Below are 19,141 nucleotides of genomic sequence, written 5' to 3' on the forward strand. Positions count from 1 at the left end.
CCCAGCAGAACAGGGAATGGAGTGTTCAGAACTCCAACCTCAACTTCCTTCTGTTGGCCTGCAACGTCGAGAGTGACGAGAGCCGTGGGAATCTCGTCTACAGTGCCATTGGCCATCCTAACTCTGATGCATTCGCCGAGGTATGACTGTTCTGGTACGTACTTGCCATTGACGAAAGTCATGGTGCTTCCAGTATCTCGATAGACATGGACTCTTTGGCCGTTGACTTTGCCTTCCAAGCTGTACTGGCTGTCTGGGACAGGCTGGTCAGAGTCCCAGAATTTGTAACGGCCTTGGCAGAACATGCTTGTTTGCGGCTTTGGCCGCTTCTTGCATCCTTGGATTTCATGGCCATATTGCTTGCAGTATTGGCAGTAGAGTTTGGTGGATGAGGGGCTTGTGTGAGAGTACTTGTGTTTGTTAGTGATACGGTCGGCAGCAGCGGCCAAGTCTTTTGGCTCCCACATTTCCTGTTCCTGCAGTTTGTCCGCAACATCAGGAGGGCAACCATCCAGGAACTGTTCTCTTATGATTAGCTGGCTGAGAAACTGCGCCCTATCGTCCTCCTTCTTGCGTTCGCGTTGAGCTGCATCGACCCAGCGACCGAGAGCAACATTGAGCTGACACAGCCACTCCTTGTAGCTGTCAGCTGTTTTTTTCCTGGAGTGCCGGAAGCGTCGCCTATACTCCTCTGCCGTGAGTTCATATTTGGCGTATATGGCTAGTTTGACCTTGTCATAATCCATGCTGTCGTTTTCGGACAGCTGAACAAAGGCTTCTCGGGCCTTCCCAGATAGGAGTGCTGCAAGCTTAGGAGCCCACTTGGGCCTGGGCCACCCATTGGCTGTCGCGAGGCGTTCAAACGTGGTGAGGTACACCTCTACATCCTCACCCTCGACGAACGGTGGAATCTTGGGCCCCTTCGTGGACTCTGCTGTGGCGGTTGGCGGTGGGGTTTTTTGTCCTTCCAGGGCAAGCTTGGTTTCTAACAGCTTTCGTTCTTCCACCAACAGTTGGTGTTCCGCCACATGTCGTTGCTTGGCTGCTTCGAGTTCGAGCTTCAGCTTCTCTAGCTCCAACTCTTTGAGTTTGACTGCAGTGGCTTCTTCTTCACGCTGTCTGCTTTCATGGCCATACAACTGAGCAATCATGTCCTCTTTATCCAAGGAGGAATGGTCTATTCCCCGTTCCCCACAGGCTTTCCGGAGGTTTGCCATGGACATCTGACTAAATTTTGGCGGTGCCATGACAACGCAGACGGCTCAAGAGCTCGGGTTGGTGACTTGAAATGGTATAGTTAACTGTACAACTGCTACAACAACGTACAAAGGACTGAGTTAAAACGGCCTGCTGAGGGGTGAGATACAGAGAACTAACTTAAACGGCCCACAATGCAGCAAGATACAATGAACTGATTTGAAACGGCCCACTCAGGGGGCCAGGCAGTAAGACGATCTACTCACTGGGTCACTGAGGAATGCAAAGCAGATGGCCCACACAGCTAGCACAGTAACAAATTGGAGTAGAACAATAATAAGTCAACAAAACAAGAATCAAAGTTAAGATAAAAGTAAAGTAACAATTCAGGACATACACTAGATCTGGGAGTGGTAACAGGAAAATATAAACACTCAATAAGTCGTAGGAACAGATCCAGTGTACTTTCTTAGAGAAGTCAGGTAAACAAGGGTGTCCGGCTTAGCACATCTGGAGGTCGTTTGGTCTGTCCTGGTGCATGGCATGCAACAAGGTAAAATGGAAAAGAAGAACTTACGACAAGTCGTTGGAGATGGGTGGAAAGTAAAGAAAAACGTATTGTGCAAAGGAGATAAGTTGCAGTCTGTGTCCACAAGGGTCAGGTTGACCTATTAAATGGAGAAAGGTTCTACTGTCCTATGTTCTCCCCGGTGAAGCTGTGACGGTCGTGTCTTGCAGCGTGGGAAGGACAGAAACGTCTCTCCGATGGTCGTCCTTGGGTGGTCTGCCACGTCCTGCGACTTGGGGAAGGGTTCTGGATGTTCGGCTGTCTGCGCTGGCCTGCAACTCTGGAACACACGCTGTCAGCAAACCGGGAACAGTTCTCCTGTCCAATAGGACTCCTGTACAACGGCCGACCGAGGCTGGAAGCACGGGAGTGGATCTGGAACAGTAACCTCAGGTTGCTAGTTCAGCAATGCGGGAGACGAGGTCTTCAGCACAGCAAGAACTCCAAATAGATATCTTCCCTAGTAGAATAAGAAGTGTCCGTGACGCCAATTGTTGTGACTCGAGATGGGGGTCCTTGACGCAGGTAAGACAGACTTCAGATTCAGAACTGCAGAGTTTTATTGTGTCTCCTTCGAATCCAACTCATGGAATGAGGTCATATTTCAGGACTGGTCTACTACAGCCTCAGGGCTGGTCTACTACTAAATAGGGGGGGTTTCAGTACTTAATTATAGGTGGGTTTACAACAGCTACAAAATAGAAAGTCCAATAAAAACGACTAAAAAAATGTAAAAAAAACAGCCGGGACCTAATCTCTGCTTGGAGAGTACTGTTTCATTGGTTCTCCAATTATCATTTTTTCAGACTCTGAGAAGCAAGCTATTAAATTGATGTAGTCTAATATAGTAGCTCTCGATACAAACACATTCAATAATCATTAACTTAATGTTGAGGTTACGGGCCGTGAGTGAGTGAGTAATGCCAAAAAGAAGTTACTCAAGCAACTGGATATGATTTTGGAAATGGTCAGATCCCAAGTACCTGATAGTTCCATACATAGGCCCCCTTTCCTGTTAAGGTTAGGATTGTACATTTGTATATTCTCTCATATATAGCCTCTCCGACTCCCCATTTAAACCAGTGGGGTTCTTCAACTAGATCTCTATAATTACATATCAATTCACAGCTAAGATATAAAAACCCCTTTCCAACAAGATCTCTTGAATGAAAACTGGGGGATGCTAGTTGAAATGTCTGACCGTTTTCAAAATTATATACAGTCGCTTGAGTAACTGCTTTTTTGGCATATCTTATTACTTGGATGTCTAACTTTCATTGACAAACCATTAACTTTACTTTTGGGGACTCCATACGGAATTTGTCCTGTGATTATTATAGCAAGTTGAGTTTTTTTGACAATTACTGTAGTAGATGCGTGGTTCAAGTTGTAGCAGTCTTGTTCAAAATGTAGCTGTCTTGTAAAAAAAGGGATGCTTTAGAGCTTTGTCAATGGTCAGTTCTGTCATTTTCAGCCTTATCGTGAATCTCCCACTGGAATGTTGCAACTTCAAAATCATGCATTTATAAAACATGACTAATGTCTCAGAGTGAGGCAGATTTGACTGAATTGGAGTTAAATTTTTATCTTGCTCCAGGGACGAAGGTATTTATCCCCTGCACAGAGAAGGATGCAGAAACACAGACCAGAAGAACAGGATAACATCAGCCAGGCGTAAGAGACACTTTTGCACTGTCATACAGTCAAACCTATCTATAGCGGCCACTCAAGGGACTGGAGAAATATGGCCACTATAGACAGGTGGCCACTATAGAGAAAATGCTAATCAATTGACCACGACAAATAAGTTACACATGATTTCAGTACCCACTGATCTTTCTCACCAAGTAACATTGCCTTGATCGTCTCAAAATTCAACTGACCCTGCCAAAGTCAAATCTACAGAAAATGATTGATTTTGCCATGCACAATGTTGGTAAATTCGCTGACAAAGACTTGCGCTGTAACGTTCAAGGCATGTTACCTTCCGCTACTGCCAAAATGACTCTGTCAGGAACTCTTTCAAACTAGGGGCAGGGTGAGATACGGTCGCCGTATGGTCGCAATAGGCATTGTTTCTGTATCTATGGGGCCGGAAATCCTGCATGGCCGCAGTGGACAGGTGGCCGCTATGGACTATATCTTAATGCTTAGGTCAATGGGAAAAATCCAAGGAACCGACAAAAAGTGACCGCAATGGCCAGGTGGTCGCTATGCAAAGGTGGCCGCTAATGCAGCTTTGACTGTACCACAATAATAAGTCATTGAGACATCTAAATGTGAGAGGCTGTGCCAAAAGTTGTCAGCATTTGTAGTAAGAAAAAAGTAGATGGTAACATTGTACTCATTGAAGAGAAAATTGCCTTTTTTGGTATGGCCTACAAAAATGTTTCATCGGTTACTTTCATTTTACATTTTTAAAATTTAACACAAATTCTTTCATCTGAATTTAAACCACCTTGAAGATCACAAATGTCTAAGTCAACTCAGCATTGTTTTTGTTCCCCAACTCAATGTTGGTCTTTAGTACTATGTATCAGCCTTTTGTTCCTTTCTATTTCATTTGTTATATTAAATGACTGACATAGACAGAAAGTCTCTGTCAGTTCTGTCAACATTCAAACATGTTGGATATACGTTTTATATCCTGCGCAGTCTCCTGTTTTAGACTATTGTCTGTCCCACATGTTGTTTTGGAAGCCATGTCAATAATTTTGTTGGTAAAACCCAGAGACAGTCCTGCTTTTGAATAGAACTCACTCTGTAATTGCCAACACAAAATTGGACTTGACAAGTCCAATTTTTTTACTACTGACATCCAACTCCAGCCTTTTTCAAGGTGTGGGTAATAAAAAAAAAACTATGTAATTGTGGCAATTACAGCATAACTTTGATGACCAATACACTGTCACTGTCAAAAATGATGTCCTTCTTGTGCACAGTTTTGTGGTAATTAGAAGTCTGATTAAAGTGCCACTTCTTCAAGTCATGTGCTTAATGATATGCTTTTTGTTTGTTTGCTGTCCATGCTTAGGACTGATATCAGTGACTATCCCTACCCTGAGGAGGAAGGGGGGTTACCTCCTGAGATGTACACAGCAGCACTTTTGGAGGATCCAATGTCATGGCCTCATGATCAGGAAAACATGGCAGAAGGTAAGTCAACAAGTTGTTTCTACTAAGGCCATGTTGATTTGATGGATGACATCCATACACGCATCAATTTCCGACCGTTTCCAAAAATGAATAAAAAGTTTTGAACCACACTGTAACTCGTACAAAGCAGCTGTAAAATGAGTATCTGTATGCGTAAATTTAAATTGCTAAAATGGATACTAAATGTCATAGAATGCCAAAATAAATTCCAACGTCAAAGATGATTTAAAAGAACAAAAATGAGAACATAGTGTTTGGTATACATGTACCTCACTCAGTGTGTTTATTCATTATGTTCAACCTTTCTGACTACTTATAAGTAGTACATTTCATACTGAAGGCACCTTTTTTTTGCCAAAGGTTTTTTTTTTGCATGCTCGCATCAGTTTGGGGTTCCCTGTGATGTCATCCACATATTAATCAAATCAACATGGCCTGAGTTGTACACCTTCTTCAAGTTTGAAAACAATATATACACTTGAAAGGAAAACAGTCCCAATGACACAATTCTATGTGAAGTAACCATGGTGTTTGTGTGGCTAAGATGTTTGACACTCTTTCCTTTTAACTACCAACATGCCATTAGGCTCCCAACATAAGTCAAGTAAGTTATGCAAAAGTCAGACTTAACTATCAGAACGATCTTATTCGTGCATATACCTGCATGGAGAGACAAAGGGATTTGATGGGAATGAATATTGTGTGTAAAAAGAAACATCACATGTACTGGAGGTTGAAGATTGACATTTTTTACCAAATTCATTATGTTCAGTAAGTTTGAACCATGCTTCTGTCTTTTCCTCAGGAGGGTCAGATGAAGATGAAGATGATGTAGACAAGACAGCCAGCACTCTGGAAGTCATCCATTTTGGACTGGTCTAAACTACAGAACGTTTTTGTCAAATTTAGATATTTTGATATCTAGGACTAGTACTGGGAATGCCAACACTGCTGAATCGGTGATGGAAGAAAAGGCATACATTTGTCTGAAACGTTTGCAAGACTCTGACCAGTTACGTGTGAATCACTCCGTCTGGAGCGAACACTTCAGTTGTGTGGGATCCATCAAATGACCTACAAATGTAATGACAGACACTGGTACCAGTGAAAACCCTTGGCTGTTATCTGATATTATGTAGTTCTGGGACATATGTCATGTAAACATGTACTTAATATCCAGATTCTGAAATGCAACCATATATCAACAAAGTTGTCTTTGCATGATACACAATTTAGTATTTCTCTGCCTTTTGGCAATGTTGTACTCACATACATTGTCATGCATTGTTTCAGGTCAACCAAAAATTATAACTCTTTGTAGATAGTATTTATCATTGAGGAAACAGTCACATCAATGCACTGATACTATTATATGGTTCACCTGCTGGCATTTTCCCTTGGTACTGCAGTGGGCTGTGTATGTACATGTGTATGTTTTTACAATGTGTACAGTATAACTCTGAAGCTGTGGATGGTTCTGCATCATATTTGGTGGATGAGTAAGGTTCATGAAGAGGAAGGTCAAGTTTTTCAACCTCCTTGGATCGATGATGGGCTTCCTAGCTTTTACCTATATACAGTATTGCAGCAGCTCAACATTTGAAGGTCAAATTTTCTGGAAGTGCTAGATTCAAGATTTTTAGTAGTGGATAGCTCTTGGGACTGGGAGCAAGTGTTTATGTGTTTGTGGATCTCAAGATCCGATCTAGTTACAAGTAAAAAATACAGTAATTTGCTTTCTTATATACATATTTATTTACGACCTGCATGTACAATTTCAGTCTTTCAATAGCTTCAGAATTTATCATCTGACCACAGATGAAATGCATGAGTCACTGCAAGTACAGTCAAACCTGTCTATAGCAGCCACTCAAGGGACTGGAGAAATATGGCCACTATGGACAGGTGGTCACTATAGAGAAAATCAATTGACCATCAGCAAGCTACACATGATTTCAGTTCCCACTCATCTTTCTCACCAAGTAACATTGTCTTGATAGGTAAATTCACCGACAAAGACTTGCACTAATGCTCAAGGCATGCATACCTTCTGCTACCGCCAAAATGACCCTGTTAGGAACTCCAAATCCTTGCAAACTACAATTTCAAACTCGGTGCAGGGTGACATAAGGCTGCAGTATGGTTGCAATATGCAGTGTTTCTGTATCAACGGGACAGGAAATGGTGTGGCCGTGGCCGCATTGGACGGGTGGCCGCTAAGCCTATTTCTTGATCATTACGAATCCAAGGGACCGACAAAAAGTGGCCACTATGGCCAGGTGGCTGCTATGCAAAGTGGCCGCTAATACAGGTTTGACTGTACATGTATTACCGCATTAATACACCAGTAAACTGTATGATGGATGGATTGATATGTTTCTGAATGGAAGGTGCAGCTGGCCTCCTCCACCATCCTTTTGAAACAGTGGCATAAGTTGTTGGGGGCAGGCGATACGCATTTTCAACTGGAAAGGTTCTTATGCCAGGAAAGGAATATATGCCGGGAGGCGAGTAGTAGCCATGGGCAGACTACTCGCCTACCAGTCATGTATAGTCCATAAGAACCTTCCCAGTTGAAAATCGCAAATGACCCTCCCCCATCACAACCCTCCCCCCCCAACAAATTACGCCAGTGGCCACAGTGAAGCCAGGGGAGGAGGTGAAGGTGTATCCCTGTTTCTGTTTTTTGTGAGGAAATGGGAAGGGCTATCAAATTGTTCAGTGACCAGTAAAGAGTTTTACTACATGTATTAAACAACCTGTCTTAACCTTTTACATTACCTGTGAAATTGCTATTGAATCCAATCTACATTGTATTTTGCCCATACAGCAAACACGTGCAGTAATTTTACATACACTCTGTAGGTATTGTGATTTTCTTAATGATAATACTATTAGAAGACTTTGTTTACTCAAGCTCAAATCCAATCAGCTATACCAAGTGCTACATTGGCACAACATTCTTTTGTTGTATCTGTCACGTTCCTTTGATATCCATCAAACAAATTATACAAATACAAACAATCCCAATTTTATGTCTGTGGATAAAATAAAAACATAAAGCTACATGTATTACCAATTCAATGCCAGAAAATCAAGCATATATTATATAATTGGTTATGCTGTGGCACTTTGAAAATGCACCTTTTTTTAATAAGATTTATACCAAAATGAGAGAGATCAAGTTAAATAAGGTCAAGACTTGCTCAATCTAACCTCAGGGCTCGAAATACACTTTTTGGTCAACTTGCACTGGTGTAACGTTACATATTGGGTATCTAGAATGAACCACACCCTTGGAAGTCTGTCGGAAGCGCAGAGCAGTGCTTTCAAAACACTTCCAGATCAACTTTTGGCTATTGTAGAAGACTTTAACTCCATATGTATTGCTTTTGAAATCCAGCCAGTTTCTTCTTTTTTTTTGGCGTGGAGTGAAATATGTGATGTCTATGAATCAAACTACCACAAACAAAACACCTCACTTCATCCTAGAAGCTGCAGATGAGTGAATCACTGAAGAGTCCAGGGATCAAAATAAGCATATGTTCCCTATACAGTAGACTAATACTAATAGAGAGAGTTTATTCAGGTGTGATTTCAGTTTTCTGTCTAAATAAACTCGTAGATCCAGTGGAACTGATCTTCTAACAGACTTCAAGGGGTGAAGTCGGCTTGAAATCAAGTCAGTCTCAATTAAGAATTGGAACAACAAATTGAGATATTTCAGTCCCTAGAACATAATTATATTACTTAACCTGTCTGACAAATTCCAACTCATTCAATGAAAAAAATTAGCTTGCTATAAAACCATGATGTTGCATGTTATGAAGGATTTTCCAAAATCTCATCCAGTTGCTTAAGTAACCGCTATTTGCACTTTACTTCAGACTGTAACAATTTTGTTATAATGTTGGTAAAGATTGAATTATGAATGGACTGTCCATATAAAATAATAGACCCAGTAAAGAGGTGCAAATTTGTAAAATGATAGAACATTTGGAACATGTGCGATCACGTCGACCGATGATGATGATAACATTTCTGTAGCACACAATAGCATACAATGGCAATTGACAGACTTGGTATTGATTCCTGAATGTAAGAGGTGCTACTACTGCTACTACAGTTGCACAGCACAGAAAACTAGGTGAGCTGGTGTGCAACGATTCCAAGATTACCCTACTATTTCTGTATAAATCCCTCCTTACATGGATGCACCTTTGTTAGATGTTACGCCATTCCTGCCTGCCAGTTTTTGGTCATTTTCCCCTACAGTCTCAATCCCCATTGCTTCAGTAAAGTGTGTGAAACTCATCCCCCGTCCAGCAACGTCCAGACAGTCCTCCGCCATTTCAAACAAGTGGTAATGCGGCCCGGACCGCCGGGACAGATCAAACGCGCTCTCCAACGAGTCATTGAGAATGCTTGGATCGATGTACCTGTTACTGAGCAGTAGGACAAGGGCCTGCTTGGCATTTGCATTACTGGCTGCCACATGTAGGGGTGTGTTCCCACCACTACTTGTGGCATTGATGTCCGCCCCCGCCTGAAGAAGCAGTGATGCCACGTCCACGTGATTCCAGCGGCATGCTGAATGCAGGGCCTGCCAACCATCGTGAGTCTTAGCATTGATATCTGCCCCCCTCTCCAAGAGCTCCTTCAGGAGAGCCATGTCACCCATGTATGCTGCCTTGTGGAGCAGTGTATACCCATCACTGTCCGCTGCCGTCAACAACTTCGGTTCAGAGTCCAGCAAATCCCCTACAGCATCATAGTTCCTGGCCTCTGATTGACGAATCACCTTCCTGCGTAGGTGTTCCAAGTCTCCCACATCCCCGCCCATACTGTCATCGGACTCCTCACTGCTGGACGAGGCCCAAACGCTCTTCCACTTGTTTTCCGAGACGGAACTCGGAAGCTTTTCCAACTGGGTGGAAAAGCCCGCAGCCTGTCCCCTTTCCTGCTCATCTGATTCATCTATGTCATCACCGCTGGATATATCCGGCTCATACCCTTCTTCTGGGTCCTCATGGTACTGCTTGACGTGTCCCTTACAGCAGATATGATTGTCATCCTCTTCGTCAGAGCAGTAGCAATCTGGCTGAGTTCTAGGTGCCTGTGCCAGCGCTCCTTCCTCTTCCTCACTCATCCTAACTAAACCTGTCCATACCTTCGTGTGATGCTATGTGATGAACCAGTCTTTCCATCATGATTGCATTGGCATCATTATCTGAAAGTAAACAATAACATATCATACTATTACAATAAACCCAAACTTTTACATCTGGTCATAAAAATACAACTACTCAGTCGAATGGCCAATGCTTATTTTCTAAAACAGCAAGAACGATGCCACGCGTCTCTACCGTGAAACTACCCTCTACTATGATTGGTCATAGCAGAAAATTGTTTGACTGCAGGTCCATGAAATTTGGCATGCTTAAAGATCAAGCTTTAATGCGTCCAACGATGGTCAAGTTATTGGTGTTGGTTGAATCATCAGATACTGTACGAAGTTGCCCACTGAACATTGCGTATTTTACGCAATTTTAATTGGCTTTAATATAGCAAACATGTAGCAATCATGACTGGCCTCTACTGTACCCCACCCACCTCCCACAACTCGAACTTATCAACGTTACAATTCTGTTTAAAACGTACGTACGTTTCCATTCCCAAACAGAAAATTCTCCAAAGCAAATCGTCATACCAACATTAACGTTACCTTTGAACCGACCGGTAACTTCTCAAAAGTTGAGTCCCTGCTTGTATTTTGTAAGATCTCCTTGGTTAAAATCGAGCATTTTCCTGTTCCCGACCTTACTTTGGGGGCCTCAACAGAACATAGGTGGCTTCTGTAAACTTTATGTGTCATCTGCTATCAAAATGATCGATTTCCATCATAAACGGCATTTATTTTAAAAAAACATCAAAATCTGATTTTGACATGGATAAAATATTATATTTAATCCGAGTTAACGTTAAGTGTTTCTCATAGATGGGAAAAGTTTGTGTTGGTTCTACCAGGGATTGGACAGAACACAAAAGACAGTCTCAAAGCCAGAGAAGGAAGAAAGGGTCGTCAGACCGAGCTGTCCAGGATTTTTGTCGATAAAAGAGATAATACCAACATGCTGAAGGTTTGTTAGTCTTTCTATATCGGTAGAGCTTACGGACATCCAAGGTAGTCTACTTTACCGCTATTAGGAGGCGCTATTAGGTCGTAGGAGGTTAAACTGTATGCACTTGTCTCGTAGGGGCATTCCACTCCAGAAGCACGTATTAAATTCCTCAGGGAATAAAAAGGTTATGCTTGAATCAAGTTTGTTTGGTTACATTTACCCGCAGTGGGAAGCTCCCGATTTTAATATACATGTGAGTGTTGCCACCCTTTTTAATTCACCTTTAACCTTTTTGTGATAGGCTGATTCTAGTTTCCAATTTCAATCAAAGTCAACACATGTCATTGCTAGGAAAAATTGGTAAGAATCTACATTCCTGTCTAGTAGAATTGTTGGAATTTTTGCAGTTTACACAAGATGCTAACAGGCTTGCCCCGAGGTGTCACCAATAAAAGACGACATTGTTCATGTTTCCCAACAGGCTATTTTCTGCAGGGGATTGGCACAACCATCTTCTGCCAGGTAATTTCCTCATGTGTTGTCCTTCATACGTCCTCCATACATTTGTTGACTACCGTTTGTGTGTGTGTCTGTGTATGTGTCTGTGTGTGTGTGTGTGTCTGTGTCTCTGTGTGTGTGTCTGTGTGTGTGTGTGTATGTGTGTGTACATGTGTGTGTGTGTGTGTGTGTGTACATGTGTGTGTGTGTGTGTGTGTGTGCAAAGGTACTGTTACTACTAGTGTTAGTGCAATAAGTTTGCAGGGATTAAATTTTGCGGTAGCAGTACAATGAAATTATGAAGTCACATACAGTGCACACATAATGTGCATTGTCATCCCATTATTAATCCTATTTTTTTTTATGTAGGTTATGCAAGAAATGTTGGGGAGAACAAGTGTTACCAGGTTTGTAAATAACCTCAAAATAGGCATAAATACTGTAAATACATTAAAGTTCGCGGGGATTTACTTTCCTGGTAGTAGCCGGAAAATGGAGTGTAGTGCCATTGACAGTAATAAAAAACTACAATGATATCCTGGAAAAATGTTCGAGTTGGTATAAAGTTCGCAGTGAAGTGGCCACTGCAAAAACTGTGAACATAAAACCACCACAAACATTTCTACATTTACAGTATTTCTTCTTCAATGGTGTTTTGGTAAAGGTGCTACATGTACTATAAGACCGAGATGTTCCGCCATGAATCCTCCGAAAACCTTTTCCGTGTCTTCTCCTTCCTCGCATGGCAGTCCCCGGATGATGATGTCCGCTTTTCTGACGTAGCGTTCAGCCAGTAGGTCTGCTTTGACTCGTCCGCGTCGCTCCTCCTCGAGAGCACTGCATAGTTCCTGTATCTCCGATGCCTGGAACTCGGCTGAGTGTTCGGTAGCACTCACTCGTTCCCTTATCTTGGTCAAATCTGAGGACAAGAATTCAACCTAATTGTCCAGCGCATGTATCTGTTCAGAAAGTTTTCCCCCACATCTTTGAACTCATCCAATAAAGCCTCTTGTTGTTGTTGAGCTTAGTTCAGAAACAATTGTGCGAGAGTTTGTAATTCTGGAGAAAGCGTCCTCATTACCTGGCGCCATTTTTAGTGTCTCGGTTGGGAGGCAGTGCTTTGGGCTTTTCTTCCTCTGTCAGTCTGTGCTACTGGAGCTCTCTTTCCCATCCAACATTCAGGTTTAGAGTCCCAAGCACACAACAGGTTAATAAAAGTTGGCGTTCTGTAAGTTCTGCATGGAGTAAGGTACCTACAAACACACACCTACACATCTTTCAGCAGCATTTTTCTAATTAGAAAAATTCCAATATGTTTGCAATACTAGGATGTTAAATCCACTTCATTTTTTAGTGTGCATGGGGTTATAATACTGTATATCTGTAATCAACTCGTTATATCAGTTGTCACAGCTATTAAATTCAGGATATTCTGATGTGTTGTAAGTTGAATTGAATAATGCAGTTTCTCATTATTCATATGACAGAGGTTGCATTGGTGCAAAGTAGAGGCCTGCGGTCAAGAGAAGGGGCACTTCCTCAAGCAGGCAGGCGCTTTCGACTGGTATGTGTTATTATACTTAAATCTACGTCAGAGACAGTACATTGTTGGAAGACTAGGGCTCGAAATACTGGGTGCATGTGCACCCAGGTGCACCCAAAATTGGAGCTGTGCACCCAATTATTTTCTGTGGGTGCACAGGGTGCACCCAAATATTTTCTTAGGTTTATGTATGTAAAGATATCAAAGTATACTAGTATACATCATATACTTGACATCTAAGTGTTAGAAAGATAATAAAAATGTCTGTCATGGTACTTGTTTAAGAATTTGATAGCTTGTAAGTAAGTTTTATTATTAGGTTATTACTTGAATTTAAGTGGTGCTCCCAAAAATTTTAAGCTGGGTGCACCAGTGCACCTAATCCCCAAAATGAATTTTGAGCCCTGTAAGACTTATTTTAAAATATGTCCCAAACAATCTTGTACAGTAATGCACATTGCAGAACCCAGCACACTTATCGATGTGACCTACATGTATATGCTTGGCTGCACATGTAAAATAATAGCCAATAGAGAATAATTGCTATACCTCATTGACACAAACATGCTAACTTCTCCACTTATTCTAATTAGCCACAATATACAAAAGTAGAGGTGGAACCAGTGTATCCAGAAGGCACCATTCACGAGGAGTTACTTGTATCCATGAAGGCCTATGACATGTGTAGTGTGGAGCATTACCTACAATTTCTACACAGGCTGGCAAAGAAATGGAACATAAAAGTATTAGAGAGGTGAGTATTACGTTATCTTAATAGATAGTCATATTGACTAAGGGAAGTTCATGATAGTTTAGTCCAAAATTGACATTTTCTTGAATGCAGCTCCTGTATTTTCATTTCATGAATGCCATTTTGTACTTGGTGGACAAGTCGACAAAAACACAAATGCCAGTCAAAGGATGTTTGGTCATAAGGCAGGGAAGTTATTTCACAAACACTAATTGATTTGATTTTTTTATTTGATTTATTCGGCTGTATAGTGAGACATTAATTGGATACTAGTAGTACAATGTATGTCATGGTATGGCAATGATATATGAAACATTTTATGACGTCACAGTAACATACTTATTATCTCACTATTGATGTTGTTTATTTACATTTATCCTCAGCTATGCCCTCCCAACTAGGAAGATAGACATACGTCACCTTGAGACAGCAAGTCGCCTCAAAACCTTCTCAGAAGCGACGCTCAGTCTCCATGAGAGAGTCTTAAAGGTGAGAGTTAAGACTTGAGTTTTCAGTACTAGTACTCTAGATGGAACGTTACACTGGAGGATCCGTGTATGAGGACATTATGCCTTGAAAAGGTGTCTTCTAACAAGAAACACCTGTTCCGCCATACCTTCCATAAATCTTAATAAATAATTAAATTTAAGAATTCATATTTCATGTTGCAAAACAAATTATTTTGGATAACATAAAGTTGTACTATTATCATTACCTCCATGAAATGTCATGGAGGTTATATTTTACCCTGCGTTTGTGTGTCTGTCTGTCTGTCTGTCTGTCAACAAGATAACTCAAGAACGGCTTGATGGATTAGTTTCATATTTGGTGTGTTGGTGGGGTGTGACGAAAGCTAGAAGTGATTAGATTTTGGGCCCCCTAGCAACTTTCCTTGGTACTGCAGTGCCACTTCCGGTTTTGCTATCTCGTGTTCTGAACAAGATATGGTCTCAATTTTTGAGCGTTAGATAGCTCTTGTGCTCAGGAATAAGTGACATGAGTTTGGCCCCCCTAGCGTCTGGTTTTGGAATAGCAGGGGCATTTTTGTCAGAAACTTCTGAAGTGGATAACTCAAGAAGGAAACAATGGATTTTCATGATTTTTGGTATGTAGGTACCTTAGATAATGTTGTACAAGATAAAATACTAATTATGTAAAATTAGATTACATTTGCATAATTAATGAGCTTATTCTATCATAGCAGTTTTTTAATGTATCTCTTGTACCGGACATGACATGGTTTTGATATTTGAATGGTAGATAGCTTTCAACGTCATGGCAAAGTGGGGCAAGTTTCAGCCCCTTAACATTTAATTGTGGAACTGCAGGGGTGTTTTTGTCAAGACACTCCAAAGAGGATAACTATAGAAAGGAATGATGGATTGCCATCATTTTTGGCATGCAGGTAGCTTAGGCAAAGATGTTTATAATGATATACATTTTATGCAAATGAGGACTTAATTTGCATAATTAATGAGGAAATTGTAAAATTCCATTGTTTTCAATAGCTGAACTTAAGTAAATGTAACACATGTAATTTATGATAGGTGAGAGATAAGCAGACACCAAATATGCAAATGAGGAACTGATTTGCATAATATATACAGAAATAGCAAATCCACATAATGACTAATATTGGGAATTTCATAATTGTGACATGTGTACGTTAGTCAATAATGAACATCGCCATACATAAATTATGTAAATGGTAGTCATTTGCATAAAATTTACAAAAGCTCTAAATTTTCATGGAGGTATGAGGTCGCCGAACTCTAGTTATATAAGTGATTGTCCCACAGTGATGAAACCTACAGTGAATTGCTGACAGAGACTCCTCTGGAACATTAAAAAAGCAAAATGTTTTTGGTAGGATCAGCATGACTACCAGAAAAGGATCAAGAGCTGCTTTCTTTCCTGAGACAGCTGAATTCTGTATCGCTCATCTATGATGACTGTGGCAAGAAAGCCCTCAAGTTGCTGTCATAAACCTGTACAGCAAATGTGACAGGTTTATTATGATGGCTTAGGGGTGGGTACCGGTACAGAAAATTCAGGTCCAGGTCCGGTTCAGGTCCAAAGGATCAGGTCCAGGTCCGGACCTGAACCTGGACCTGATTCAGTATGACTCATACCAATGATCCATTTCACTACAAACAAAACTTTTTGGTGGAGTATTAGACTTACACTGGCGTTTTAAAATCCTACAACGCTAACTGCACCTGTACGATTGGCTGTAAAACTTGGTAGAAATGACTATAAACTATACTATTTTCTAATAGGTCCAACATCCAGTCTACCTATTTTTTTCAGGTCCGTTTTTTCTGGACCGGTCCAATAAGAAAAAACGGTTTTGGACCGGTATGCTGTTCCGGTACCCAGCTCTATAATGGCTGATATAAATGATGGTTGGTCCCAGCATGTGTGATGGGCAGTTGTGGCACAGAATGATTCCGCCCAGTTCAATTTTAGTGTGAACTCTTGTCAAATGATACTTCTGTAATCAACAGTAGTCACTGGAGATTCTGGGTCAGTGAGATATCACTTTTCTAGCCTGTGTTTACACAAGCTCTTGCTGGCAGCGGTAATTGTAGGGCCGGCCACTAGGGGCGCGATTTTAGTCAGGCTATCACTTTTCCTCCCTTACAGCTCAAGAATGTGACCTCCACACAAGTTCCCTTACTTCTGGAGGTGCTGAGGTCTCACCAACCTGTCGGTCTCACCCTCGCTGTCAAAGAGGTACATGTACAGATGTACTACAGATTTTCCTTCAAGTTTAAATTAATGATTTGTTTCCATTACAAACCTTTAAAAAAAAGCTTGTTATAGGTAGGAATTCTCTTCCAAGTCCAACAAATCAGTCATAAAAGCCATAGAGAACTTCCAGACACTGCCCAGAGGGTCTGCGATGGGAGACACCCTGTGGTGATAGTTCCAGGTGCAGTTAGTGTACATTCTACATTTGTGATGGCATATCTAAGTTTCTACAAATTATGCCAAGATGACAAAAACACTGCTCAGTAAACAATTTGGATCCATTTCAAAACTTAAAAGGTTTAACTTTACTTCTCATCATAGCACATTGTTTGCTATATTGTTGAGGAAATTACCCTAGCATTGTGCAACTAGGTACAATATGATAACATATTCTATTTGACAAGAATGATGTCAAGAACAAAGTCTACATGTCACGCTGGCCTGGCTGTCAATTTTCTATGGCTTTTATGACTCTTTTCCTGGACTTTTGTATTTTGATTGGTTTATTGCTGGAGTTTACATTCAGATGAGGTTTAACATTCAGGTTAGGGTTAAAGTTAGGCCTCTTGAGGGGGAAACATCTCATATACATATAAAATACAACACATAGAATAGTTGCTTCTGTATTTGCAGAAAGCTTGTCAAACTTGCAGATGAAATTTTTTCCATTTTGCGAGGTTGCAGGTATTGAAAATGAAAACTAAGAAATCAAGTCCTGCCATGTGTTATTGGAGTGATCATTAGATGCATTTAGTCTGTAAAGCCTAATATTTTTGGAGTGATTATTGATAATGCTACCTTTCTGTGATCATTCTTTACATGAATTTGCCCTGAAAGAAAGTCACAGGCCACGCTCGCTTTTTTGCTTGGTTGTTAGACATTTTATAGTTAGCAGAATGACATGGGGGGTGGGAAAAAAATGTTGGATGGACCTGATATTATCGTATTCTCACACACTTCCCATTCTCTTTCCCTTCAGCCAACTGAGGATGATGAAATGGTGAGATTCAAGAAAAACAAAGAGTTGGAGGAGCTTCTGGAAACTCAGAGTCAAATCAGGAGGTAGACATCATGCATGAAGATCTAGTGACCAGTAGTTTAGATTTGATTTAAAGGTTCTAAATTTGGACAGTTTTCTTTAAATAGAATCTATCACAAATTTTGCCATCAGAAAGTATGGCTCAATGTATGAGTGTTTCTGAATAGTACCCTGTGTCAGTGTTTGAATGCCTATAGATGAGTTCACCATTCTGCAGACCACAAAAAACTGTTTGCATCATTGGGAACGTACATGTTCAGGAATGCAAGAAAATCTAATGTATTTGTACATTCACTTTGTCAGAATACTTCTGATTGTTTACATAACAAGTACATACCTTGATGTAAGTAGTTTTTTTTTTTTTTTTTTGGTGTCCAGAGCCCCTTTCAGGTTATTCAAATACAATTCAATCTCTACAACTGGATAAAAAAACAAAATTAATGTAATCTTTGATGTGAGTTCCATACCAGTCTGTATCCCACTTCCACTGTCAACAGTTAATAGATTCTGATTTCGGTATTACAATTTTTGCACCAGAATGTGATTTGCAGGTGGGTACGAGACTATGTGAGGGAGTGATGAGACTATGTCTATGACATTAAAAAAAAGAATACAACACAGTCTGTCGCTTTGTATTCTGCATCACCACCAGCCGCTGTGGTTGGGCTGTTACCTTCCGTGATTCAATGACAATGTTGTACAATCTGTTATATATAGATTATACATGATTGTACATATATCTAGCTGACAAGTCAACATTGCATTCAGCAGTTGAAAATAAACCTGTCCATGATTGTGTGCTTTGAAGGATGTATGCTGTGTGATTTGGTAGTATGATGAAAATGTATAGGATGCACAGTATGTTAGTAGGCAAAATAATGGACTAACTACTAATGTTGTATGAAGGTCTTCACTTTTTTTAAGTTCTGCTTTTATTTGAATAAGTCAAAATATACCTTCATTCACATGCTTTTTGGCAAATGATTAAAAGGGCGTCACTGTATACATTTTGAGTGCTCCGTAATAGGACTGAAGGTTCTAAAATAACATTTGATGCCACACCAAGTCAATTTCATGGTGAAAAAGATGATCTGTCTGCCAACATGTAAGTGCCTCAAGCCAGGGACTGGCCCCTTGCTCCTCTCCGAGAGGTTCCTCCAAACTGATCTGGAATATTCTCATGTAGTCTGTGTAACACAAACTCCGCTGTCCAGGGCTGTAACTGGCCCCTCCCCGCGGATGTTTGGCGGGCTGCTATAAGCGAGATTTAATCAGGCTAATTCTCATGAAAACATTCTGAGGGGAAGTCCACTGTTGTACACTCAGTTCCATGTACTGATTATAATAGAAGTCAATTTTTTTGTCCCACCTCTCATGACCTAGAGCTGCTCATGCCCATAGCCAGGGCAGATTGATTGATCAGTGACACATGCCAATACCTATCGGACAATACACTGTTGAGCAGAATCACGGAAATTCGGGCACTTTTTTTGGTAACCCAGTCACGTAAGCA

The 19,141-nt window shown here is 40.9% G+C and overlaps 3 protein-coding genes across 5 annotated transcripts in view; 2 read left to right on the forward strand and 1 right to left on the reverse strand.

Annotated features, from left to right (window-relative positions):
* Positions 1-6,664, forward strand: part of LOC118417896 (WD repeat-containing and planar cell polarity effector protein fritz homolog) — a 35,736-nt gene extending 29,072 nt beyond the window's left edge. For 2 of the 3 annotated variants that reach the window (XM_035823660.1, XM_035823652.1), the window contains exons 21-23: positions 3,363-3,439; positions 4,800-4,921; positions 5,727-6,664. In XM_035823660.1, coding sequence (XP_035679553.1) covers positions 3,363-3,439; positions 4,800-4,921; positions 5,727-5,803 — 276 coding nt within the window. In that variant the 3' untranslated portion in view covers positions 5,804-6,664. The remainder of the gene's footprint in view (positions 1-3,362; positions 3,440-4,799; positions 4,922-5,726) is intronic. The other variant, XM_035823669.1, reaches the window with a different exon arrangement.
* Positions 6,665-7,828: 1,164 nt separating this feature from the next.
* Positions 7,829-10,803, reverse strand: LOC118430093 (ankyrin repeat domain-containing protein 49-like). The gene is made up of 2 exons (XM_035840806.1): positions 10,647-10,803; positions 7,829-10,151 (listed from the first exon to the last, which is right to left on the reverse strand). Exon 2 carries the CDS (start codon positions 10,068-10,070, stop codon positions 9,126-9,128), a length of 945 nt encoding a protein of 314 aa, XP_035696699.1. The 5' UTR covers positions 10,071-10,151; positions 10,647-10,803; the 3' UTR covers positions 7,829-9,125.
* A 109-nt stretch (positions 10,804-10,912) lies between these two features.
* Positions 10,913-18,053, forward strand: LOC118430115 (39S ribosomal protein L48, mitochondrial-like). The gene is made up of 8 exons (XM_035840829.1): positions 10,913-11,061; positions 11,525-11,565; positions 11,911-11,948; positions 13,029-13,105; positions 13,678-13,838; positions 14,219-14,324; positions 16,482-16,571; positions 17,569-18,053. The coding sequence occupies exons 1-8, from the start codon at positions 11,053-11,055 to the stop codon at positions 17,653-17,655; spliced, it is 609 nt and encodes a 202-aa protein (XP_035696722.1). The 5' UTR covers positions 10,913-11,052; the 3' UTR covers positions 17,656-18,053.
* The last annotated feature ends 1,088 nt before the right edge of the window (positions 18,054-19,141 follow it).

Source organism: Branchiostoma floridae, chromosome 1 (assembly GCF_000003815.2).
Source record: "Branchiostoma floridae strain S238N-H82 chromosome 1, Bfl_VNyyK, whole genome shotgun sequence".
In the NCBI taxonomy this organism is placed as follows: Eukaryota; Metazoa; Chordata; class Leptocardii; order Amphioxiformes; family Branchiostomatidae; genus Branchiostoma; species Branchiostoma floridae.